General features: G+C 34.4%; 1 protein-coding gene across 2 annotated transcripts; it reads left to right on the top strand.

Moving 5' to 3' along the window:
- Window positions 1–3730: 3730 nt before the first annotated feature.
- Window positions 3731–9091, top strand: LOC136040770 (ATP-dependent 6-phosphofructokinase-like). 2 transcript variants are annotated; one of them, XM_065725090.1, is made up of 2 exons: window positions 3731–3953; window positions 8845–9091. In XM_065725090.1, exons 1-2 carry the CDS (start codon window positions 3736–3738, stop codon window positions 8981–8983), a joined length of 357 nt encoding a protein of 118 aa, XP_065581162.1. In that variant the 5' UTR covers window positions 3731–3735; the 3' UTR covers window positions 8984–9091. The 2 variants fall into 2 exon arrangements, 1 of the variants encoding a protein (XP_065581162.1); XR_010620879.1 differs by lacking the exon at window positions 3731–3953 and adding an exon at window positions 7777–7900.
- The last annotated feature ends 1593 nt before the right edge of the window (window positions 9092–10684 follow it).

The raw sequence follows: 10684 nt of genomic DNA, 5'->3' as shown, positions 1-10684 counted from the left end.
TTGGTGGGGGCGCTTCGTGCCCCCCCCAAGCCCCCCCGCGCGCGTAAGTCGTTACGTGCCAGAATAGTTTCGCGCCATTGTAGTTGTGTCCCTATGTCCCACCTGTGAATATAGATAGATATATATATATATATATATATATATATATATATATATATATATATATATATATATATATACATATATATATATATATATATATATGGTTTTAACTACGTAAAACTTGCGAATATACAACATTCTTTGCTGTCTCATTGTCTTTGCATATAAATAGATTGTCAGGTTTACCGACTCTTGAACATGCAACATATAATGGTCCATGGGAAAACAATCTGTATTCAGATCTATACCTCATGATTCTAATGATTGCCCTTGAGCTTTGTTGATGGTGATTGCTAATCGACCATTCCCTGTCCCGGTGTCCCGGTCGTCATTTACATCCCCCTGTTTCCCCCGGTGTCCCCGTTGTAGTTGTGTCCCTGTGTCCCGGTCGTCATTTATATTCCCTGTGTCCCGGTCGTCATTTGTATCCCGGTCTGTATATACATTCGTTTTTTAGTTTTGTTTTTCTCCTTTATTTTTTTCCTTTTTTTCTTTTTTAGCTTATTTAGATTTTTAGATTTTTTAGTTTTTTTATTAGTTTTTATTTTTTTTTTCTTTTTAGTTTTTTTGTCCCGGTCGTCATTTATATCCCCCTGTTTCCCCCGGTGTCCCCGTTGTAGTTGTGTCCCTGTGTCCCGGTCGTCATTTATATTCCCTGTGTCCCGGTCGTCATTTGTATCCCGGTGTACCGGTCTGTATATACATTCGTTTTTTAGTTTTGTTTTTCTCCTTTATTTTTTTCCTTTTTTTTCTTTTTTAGTTTATTTAGATTTTTAGATTTTTTAGTTTTTTTTGTTAGTTTTTAGTTTTTTTTTCTTTTTAGTTTTTTTGTAGTTTTTACCTTCTTTTTAGTTTTGTTAATTTTTTTTTTACTTATGTCCTGGTCGTCATTTATACTCCCTGTGTCCCGGTGCTTTGTTGATTGCTAATCGAACATTCCTTTTGTCCTGGTCGCTTTCTCTTTGAGTGTCGTCATTTATTTTTTTCTTTTTTAGTTCTTTTAGTTTTTACCTTTTTTAGTTTTTTTTAGTTTTTTAGATGAAAATTTTTTTTAGTTTTTTCCTTTTTTCTTTTTAGTTTTTTATTGGTTTTTACCTTTATGTTAGCTTATTTTTCAGTTTTTTCCTTTTTTTTAGTTTTTTTTTATTTTTTATTTTTTTTAGTTTTTTACCTTTTTTTAGTTTTTTTAGTTTTTTTAGTTTTTTTAGTTTTTTAGCTTTTTTACTTTTTTTATTAGTTTTTAGTTTTTTTGTAGTTTTTGCCTTTTTTTAGTTTTTTCAGTTTTTTTTTAGTTTTTTATTGGTTTTTACCTTTATTTTAGCTTATTTTTCAGTTTTTTCCTTTTTTTTAGTTTTTTTTAGTTTTTAGTTTTTTTAGTTTTTTACCTTTTTTTAGTTTTTTTAGTTTTTTTAGTTTTTTAGCTTTTTTATTTTTTTTATTTTTAGTTTTTTTAGTTTTTTAGCTTTTTTATTTTTTTTATTAGTTTTTAGTTTTTTTTGTAGTTTTTGCCTTTTTTTAGTTTTTTTAGTTTTTTAGCTTTTTTATTAGTTTTTAGTTTTTTTTGTAGTTTTTGCCTTTTTTTAGTTTTTTTAGTTTTTTAGCTTTTTTATTTTTTTTATTAGTTTTTAGTTTTTTTTGTAGTTTTTGCCTTTTTTTAGTTTTTTCAGTTTTGACGTCACCTGATCCAGTTTTTTCAGGTGACGTCACCTGATCCATCCACAGACAGACAGACAGACAACTTATTTTTATATAGATAGATATATATATATATATATATATATATATATATATATAAAGTGTCTTTTGATTTAGTTTTAAAGCAACATATAATTATAAATCATAATGGGCAAACTCCATAATTGTGGGGGGTTGACATACCCGATATACCAATTGGCATAGGTGTTGGACTGCTCTTCTGTGCTGAACAAAATGGCAGTCTCAAAACTTTGATTGGATGTGTCTTGAAAACGAATAGGCTTGGGATGAGGGCTGCTTGCCCTCCTATCTCTTTATTCTTTAAAAGGACACTAGAAGTTTCAATCTTGAATCGAATTAGCTCCTTCAACTGTTTCAGTGATATTTCTAGCTATTATAAAGCGGCACTGCCTATGATATTGCTACAATACTCATTGAAATCCTGCATTTATATATTTTTTGTTTTACTCGAGCTCCCCCTAAACGAGTTTCACCTTGGTACCCATAGTGTCATTAGTTAAAGTAACTGTAGTGGTAGTAATCATGGTATTGGCTTTTGGTGATTTGAACTCATTTTCTTCAAATCTTGGAAGCGTCAACTTCCAAACGTTTGTCAAATACAATTAACCGTTGCTGTGACATTGCTAATATATGTTTTTGATAACCTGTATATTTAATTTTTTTATGATTTCCATCTTGATACTCTTAGCCTAACAAGTAGTTATTATATAGGTAGTAGTTTAAGTAGCAGCAGTATTAGTAGTAGTAAATGTAGAACCGGTAGTAGCATTGGAAGTAGCATGTACATATTGCCCTTGTCAATTGATTATCCCCCTTAAGCATTTTCTGAAAGTTCCAACTTAATACTCAAGTCCATTCTTGAGATATGCTCTTTTGACAATGTGCATACTTATAATGTCTTTTGATTTTGTTCAAATTTCCCCTCAACATTTTAATTATAACACCGTGGTTGCAGTAGTAGTTACAGCGGAATCAGTAGTATTGATGGTAGTTGTAGTACTAGTAGTAGTGTACCAATATTACCTTTTTGGTCAATTGATCATCTCCCTTATCATTTTCCGAAAGTTCCAAATTAATATACTCAGGCATTCTGACTAAAAATGACTCATTCATATACCTTGCTCAATGATATATGTAACATATATTATGATTTATATTTCATCTCTATGCATGAAATGTATTTGATCTCTATCCTCTTTTTCAATGTTCTTTTTCTATTCCCTTGTAAAGAAAGAAATTTATATTTTGTTGTCAGTTACAGATAGTGTTGGTTCATTTTTCCACTGCATTTTTGGAACAACTTTTTCATATTTTCCGTTTTCACTTTATATTCATATTTTGTTTCTTACCGGATAATACATTACGTGTTTCCCTAAAGGAAAAACATTTGCACAACAGGTGATTTCGGTAACAGGTGACAAAAACAGGTGATTAAAAAAAAAAAACACTCGAAAAAAAAAACAGAAAAGGAAACCATCAAATGATAATGAGACAAAATAAATAAATAATTGAATCGTATGTCTCTTCGTGTCCTGTATGATATAACTGTTCACGTGAATTTCATTACTAATTCATACGACTAATTCAAATCGACAGGTATTGCTGGTGCAAGTTTGAGATGTTTGCTTTTTGTTAGGTATTTTCTATTTTCCTTTTGCTATTTTTGTTAAATTACCTTTGAAATAGATCCCAGGATGGTCCCGAAATACTAACTTTTTTGCCCTCAAAATAAGACATTTCGATGGGCTGATAAAATATCATCCCCTATAAATGTTCTCTGTATTTACTCATATTAAAGAAAAACTAATGGCTTTTTAGTTTTTCTGTCGTCTATACTATCACTTTTAAGCCCACAAAAGTACAAGTACAAGTTCTAGAATGGACAAATAAATAAATAAATATTTTCTTTAAGGTCATATGCAACAGGGCGGATCCCCATCACCGTTTGACCGAAACATGGGAACAAAAATGGCTGCAAAAGCTGCTGAATGGCTTATTACAAAAATTTGCGAATGTGCTCAAGCGGATGGGTCACTTAATGCCAGCTCGCATGATACAGCAGTCCTTTTAGGAATCATTAAAAGAAATTATTGCTTTTCTTCTGTTGAAGACCTTCAGAATGACACTGATTTTGTGTAAGTATTTTTCATGATTAAGTATATATTGTTAGACATAGACATATTTATTGACATACTCGATGTAGCACTAAGAAGCACCAAAGCTGAGCTGTTTAAAAGGTACATAAAAATTGCCCAACTAAATCACTTTATGCTCTTAAAAGGAGCCGTGAAAAAGGGAACAAAGGAATGGTGATACCGAGTTATGTGGCAATAAACTGGTTCCAACTTGTTCTGTCTTATGATGAGTGTGTTCCAGTGTACATTCGGGGGGAGGATGCGCTAGTTTTGACTTTCTTATTATAAATTGTCTTAAGTTGACTGCAAGATTTTGTGGTGGTTGTAGAGCGACTGAAGTCCCAGTAATTCAAGGGTATTTTCTTAGGAAGTATATCTTTCTCCCATCATAATTTTACAAGCACGTGTTTGAATGGCCTCAATATCTTTGCTTAGCCCGGATCATAGCTGGACACTTGGGCAATAAAAAAGACATGTCTATTCCATTACAGATTGGACGTAAGTCATTTAGGCAAGGTTTAGTGACTACTAAAACGGAATATTTTGATTGTAACAAGCGATTGCAGTACAGTATAGCCTTTGTAAACTAGCTCGTTCACATGGCTGTTGAATCTTCAATCAGTTGAGAATGTATTGCCCATTTTCTTTTCACTGTTTAAACACTGGAAGAGGGGTACTGGGTCTTGGAAATCAGTTTTTAGAGGGTTAAGCCTGATTACCGTGCATTTTATTTCATTGAGAGTTAGAAAATTCACAGTCGGTGAGCATCATACCAATAGTGTTAGGGCCAAATTTTGGTACCGAAAATTCTCCTTTGAGTATACATTTCAGTAGGAAGTATTAATCGTCCATAAATTTTTATCCATTCTTCAAGGGTCGAATAAACCCCTCCCCTGAAAAGTTTGTCCGACCCGCAGAAACACAAAAAAATCCCTATCAACAAATTTTTGATGTGTCTTTAAAGTTTTTTCATGTAACTCCCCTTCAGGGACTTGAATAGGATGTAGTTTGTGACACCCAGGAAAACAATCCCAGCAAGTTTAATACCGTTTGTGGTACCGCAGGTAATAGAAAAAATGTATAGTCCGTAGTATTGTCGTTCAAGGTGAAGACACACTACTGACGGCCAGGTAGGAAGTCAGTTACTAAAAGCAATAGGTTTTGGCGCCCATTTCACCTAAGTTTTTCTTGAGCAACAAGGTGCCTGATTAAGTTGAATGCTTTTCTACAGTTGGAAATAGCAAGATCTACGAAGGATTTACCCATGTATAGCCAGGATAGAATATCAACGTACAGCCCAACAAGATAGGCTGAGGTGTTGGAGCGACTAAGGCATCCCTATTGACAATGGTCTAATTAGTGCTCTATGTCCTTCAAAAGTAGCCTTGAAATGAATGTCTCTGTAACTATTGCCGTAGATGGGGCTAGTGAAATTTGACTAAAATCATTGCACGACTTAGGAGTAGATTTCTTAGGTATTGCTTTAATGTATGTCTTTTTCCAAGCATATGGAAATTTGTGGATTCAGGCACAGATCAAGGGTACTTGCTAGAGAATTCGCTACGGACGCAATAAATTCGCGCAAAAATCTCATAGGGATTTCGCCAGGATATGACAAGCTCTTGGGTTTTAATTTGAGTAGTCGATGAAAAGCTTGATAAGACTCTACTGGCGGTCACTCATTGCACTATCTAGATTTTTCGAGAACAGTTGCAAGTTCTGCTCTCGTAAAGTTCAGGAAAGTGGTGCATATTTCAGTGAAAAAACTATACACCTCTGATGCTGTCAAATAGGATTTGTCGTCTTTGATAATCCGTCAGTGAGGTTCTCAGGTTTTGCCCGTCAGCTTCTTTACTGAATTGTTCTTTTTTTGCAGTTGTTAAAGAGACATGGATCAACGTGGTTTACTGCAAACGATATCTTGTCTTTGCGGCATAGGGGAGTGACTTTGTTACGCCAACCTTTATCATGAGTTTGTAACTGCTCTTTTATGATAGCTTTGATTTCATTTGTGAGCCATGGGAGATCAGAGGTGGACTTGTAAATAGTCTTTGGGAAGTACTCGTAATTTCCGTACAAGATCGAGTTTAGAAGTTCGGTTTTACTTTTCACGGCCTCTTCAGTGATTACTCTTGGGAAATTGTTCTAACTTATCCTTCGTCCAAAAAACCAGATGTTTGGATCAGTGACAGGTTTCGCTTCAACAGAGACACGTTTAGGGGCTTCACCAGGAGTATTTCCCTGCCAGAAGAAAGTATAATGGTCTGATTTTGCCAGTGATCTCAGGAAATGAGGCTTATGATAGAAGCTTTCTATTTTTCAGAAATAAAATTTCTGTGTTTGTCAGAATCAAGTCTTGTATACCGCCAGCAATGTGAGTAGCCGTTTTAATAACGTGTTTTTTACAGTTTTTTGCGCTTTCTGGATAGTAGATGCCTGTAAAATAAGGTAGGAGAAGCACCGGGACAGTCCTTTAGGCTTTGTGTAAACTCACGAAGACTCATGGGTGGTGGTTTCAATTTGGGGCAGGAAACTGTGGGGAATGTTGTTTGGGCAGTGCCAACACCATAAGGACTGGGGTCTCTATCTTGCCGTGTGATTTTCCTAGTGGTAAAACCTGGGATAGCACAAGTTTATTCAGTCACATTCCAGAATTCGGTAGTAGCGGCAGCTGACTTTTTCCAGTACATCCATCTTGTTTTAGTGGGACGGGGTATTGTTGAATAATAGACATGGCATATCTCTCTGGATTTAGAAAAGTTATTGTCATAATAAAGGAGGTTGATGGTGCAAATAATTCATCAGTGATATAGCGGTAGCCGATTGCTGATTTGATGGATGGGAGCTGAATTAGTCGAATGAGTAGAAGATATTATCTTGTTTGGACTTCCTTATGGGACGCTCCCTGTTAGTTATAACCACAGAAATTGGACTAAATAGGAGTAGTTTCTCCTTTTTGCCTTGCTGCTGGCCCTGTAGCCACGGCATCTCTGCAGTTTTGTTTGCAACATGCAAACCATCGAATTCAAGTTTGAGAATACTGAGTGAATGTCATGTTGTTTAAATAATAGAGGTAAAACAGGTGAATTACAAGATCTAAGTTTGATCAGGTGTAACTGCGTCATAGAGGCTTCTAAAGGCATGATCGTGTTAAACGAAAAAAAAAACTGACTAAAACTGTTCAAATAATTTTTATTTCACATTTTAGGGGTGATTGATCATAAAGCTTTGTTGACCATAAACATAAAGCCAAACTAAGATGTTCACACTGATGAAAAGTCATACTACTTTAACTCCCATGTAGCATGTTTTTTCTTTACATAATCTTAGAGAATTAACAGCTAAAAGTAGCTGTGACGGATTTTCTACTCAGAACGTTAATATTTGACTGATCTCTCTTTTATTCCTACTTACTATTTTTACCCTTCACCGATAGCAACTAATCTTCGTTTACTGTGTAACAGCGAATGGGCTAGAAGATGTTAAAACATTATATCAATAAAAGGGAAGAACGAAACTAAAGCTCTTCTTTTTCCAGGGTGTCTTCCCCTAAAAGAAAACTATTTCAAATTTATCAATTGTTGTAGCATGAAACTGTTAAATGATATGATTTTTCTTATAATTCAAAGATGGTGCTAGTCAGCAATTTCTTTTACACTGTCAAAACTTAATTCGCCTTCCAAGATTATTATGATAAAATTTTTGCCCGAGTGCCAAATTTTGCCAAACTTGTACATTCTCACTGATGACGAATGTAAAATGTATTAGTAACTGGATTTGCTACCTAGGGCATAACGGTCCTATCTAACAATTAATATTACGTACGAAACAAATAAATTATTGATTGCTATAGAATTTGTCCAAGGAACCTTACGTTCTCCATTCTTTTTGTGGTTATAGTGAATTATGCATTTAGGCGTAGTTTGGGATGTGGAGTAAAAGAAGCGGTAAGCAGCATTCAGACAAGACTTCGCCAATAATGTAGTTTTGCTAAAAGAAAATAAACAGAGATTACAGCAGGTACTTGATGCAGCTATAGAAAAAACAGAGGACGTCGAATGGATATGTTAAAATACGATGTCTGTCACAAGTTTACAGCTTGTTCTCTTTGTAAGAATAAAAATTTAGAGTAGAACAAGGAGTTCAGATAATTGGTTAGCTGGAATACTTGCAGTGGCAAAATAATAGTCTAGATATGGCGCAGAATTGGGCAGTCAACTTGAGCCTTTTAGGGCATCAACAGATGCTTCCTACGACTCAAGTTGTGTTTCTTCAATAGTAGCGTAATCACACCATACTCCTGTATGCTAGTGGATATTGACTAGCAGCTACGAAAAATGATTCTTCAAAGGCTTTTGATATTCCTTTTATTCTTGTCGGATGAGTACACTTGAATAGTAAATTCAGTACTTGAATTTCTAGGGCTACAATACAAAACTATGAAAATATTATACTGTTTAAACACACATAAAGTACTTGTGTAGTCATTCTTTGTATATTTATCAAAATTACACCGGGGTTTTATTCCTCCCGATTAGAGTAGACCTTCCAGGCAATCTACATAGGAAACAGTAGTTAGTGATAGCAGTAGCAAAATAAAAGAAAGGCATATTGATGAGTTCTAAATCCATATTAGGTACTTGTGTAGTCATTCCTTGTGCACCTACCAAAACTAGACCAGTGTTTTATTCCTATGGATTAAAGTAGACCTTCCAGGCAATCTACATAGAAAACGGTAGTTAATGATTGTAGTAAAAACACGTATTGATGAGAGGAGAATGAGTAAAATTTCTTGGATTTCGACAAGTTAAAGAACAAATTTCAAAATTAATTTGAGACAGAAATTTCTGCTTAGAGTTTTGCTGGATATCTAATTACTTCTTTTTTTCAGACACCGTTTGCCCAAACAACAATGGTGGCTGAAGCTTCGATCACTGTTACGCATTCTCGCAAAACATGATTCTGCATATGTTGAGGAAGGCTTAAACGTCCAAACCATTGAAGAAACTGGATGGTCTCTTGCAATGTAAAATTAGAATTCTAACTATTATTGTTTATGTTTTCTTGACCGTTATAGATTAATTAGTTGTTGTTTTAATCATCGTCATACCTTCTATTAAATAATTCTGCTTCATTGATTTCCCTTGCTTGATTTTTAAATGAAGACCCGGTTTATCGTATCTATCTTGTCAAAGGAACAACAGGCTTAGATAGATAGATACTTTATTTCGTGATTAAACCAAAAACAGGCATTTCACAGAAACGAAAACAAAAAAAAAACACTACAAAAAGAAAAAAAAAGAGAAAAAGAGTACACACTATCTAAAGCAAAACATAAACACTAACTAAAAGTCAAGTCTCTTTGTGCGGGATAAAAATCTGTTTACGCTAGTCCGAACTCTATTATTTCTAATTATCAGCGATAAAGGAAACGGCACAATTATTTCATATTCACTTAATTCGAACTCCATTACTAAACGTGCTCTACAATAAACAGGGCAATCAAATAGAAGATGACTACATGTTTCCATTAGACCGCACAAGCACAATGGAGAGTAAGCTTTCCTGATTCTATTTTAAAAATGAAGCAATCTACTATGACCTGTAATAAGCTGTGTTAATCTACTATTTGGGGGAAGTTTTGATGCAGAGATAAGGTCATCCTTATTTTCAAAAAAGTTAGCCGGCCATGTGCTAACAGAATTTTTAAACTCATCAAACCATTTTGTATACAAAAACTCATTTAAAGATTTACGGTTAATATGAAAGGGCTGAAATACACCAAGGTCATTAAAAGAAAGACCAAAAATTTTTGCAATAATTTGGTCAGTATAATGGCTATGATGTGCCGAATAACTAATTCCATTCAAGGTAGGACTCAAAACCCTAGGCCAATTTTGAGGTCGACCATTTTTTCCGTATCTTAATGTACTTAATTCCAATGCTCTTAAATCCATTGGAAGCACTCCTGTGAGAGCGGTTACTACATGCGTTTGAGCTGTATTGAAAGATTTAGAAATTATGATCAAAGAAGATCTTTGTGCCGACCGTAGCATTCGCTGAATATTCTTTTTTCTCAGTGCAGAGATCCAAATAGGACACGCGTATAAAATATGGCTTTCGATTACTGATTTATATAGCATCCTCAATGCATGTGGATTCAGGTTCCAAGTACTCTTGGCAACCGTTAAAAGACGAGCAGAATATTGTTTTGCAGAGTTAATTTTATGTCTAACATGGTCAGTCCATAATAACTTTCTATCAAGAATAACACCCAAATATGTAACCTTATTTTTAACAGGTATCTCAATTCCATCGTACATTATCTTTACAGTCGGAAGCTGATGTTTCCTTGAAAATAAAATTGCTTCTGTCTTGGATTTGTCAAACACGAGCTTGTTATCTACTGACCAAATTCGTAAATACGAAAATACCCTTGATGCCAAGGATTCTAAAGTTGATATTTTACTTGATTTGATAATTGCACAAGCATCATCAGCATATGCCTGAATTTTTACATTAGGAATATTTATTTCTAGAAGATCATTTATATTAACCGACCATAGCAGGGGGAATAAAATTCCACCTTGAGGACATGATCGCTCTAAAATGTTCGAAGATTTACCTTTATACGTAACAACTCTATCAGAAAAGTAACTCTAAATTAAATTTAAAAGCCCATCAGGGCACGATTTAGCCTTTAACTTTTTCAGTATTCCAGGGTGCCACGC

The sequence above is a fragment of the Artemia franciscana genome, chromosome 21, assembly GCF_032884065.1.
Source record: "Artemia franciscana chromosome 21, ASM3288406v1, whole genome shotgun sequence".
NCBI classification, from domain to species: Eukaryota; Metazoa; Arthropoda; class Branchiopoda; order Anostraca; family Artemiidae; genus Artemia; species Artemia franciscana.
Note: the sequence above shows the minus strand (reverse complement) of the source record. Positions and strands in the feature narration are given on the sequence as shown.

Coding starts and splice junctions, on each gene's coding strand:
- LOC136040770 (XM_065725090.1), top strand. CDS start 3,736: ATGCAACAGGGCGGATCCCCATCACCGTTTGACCGAAACATGGGAACA. Junction 3,954..8,844: donor CAGAATGACACTGATTTTGT/GTAAGTATTTTT, acceptor TCTTTTTTTCAG/ACACCGTTTGCCCAAACAAC.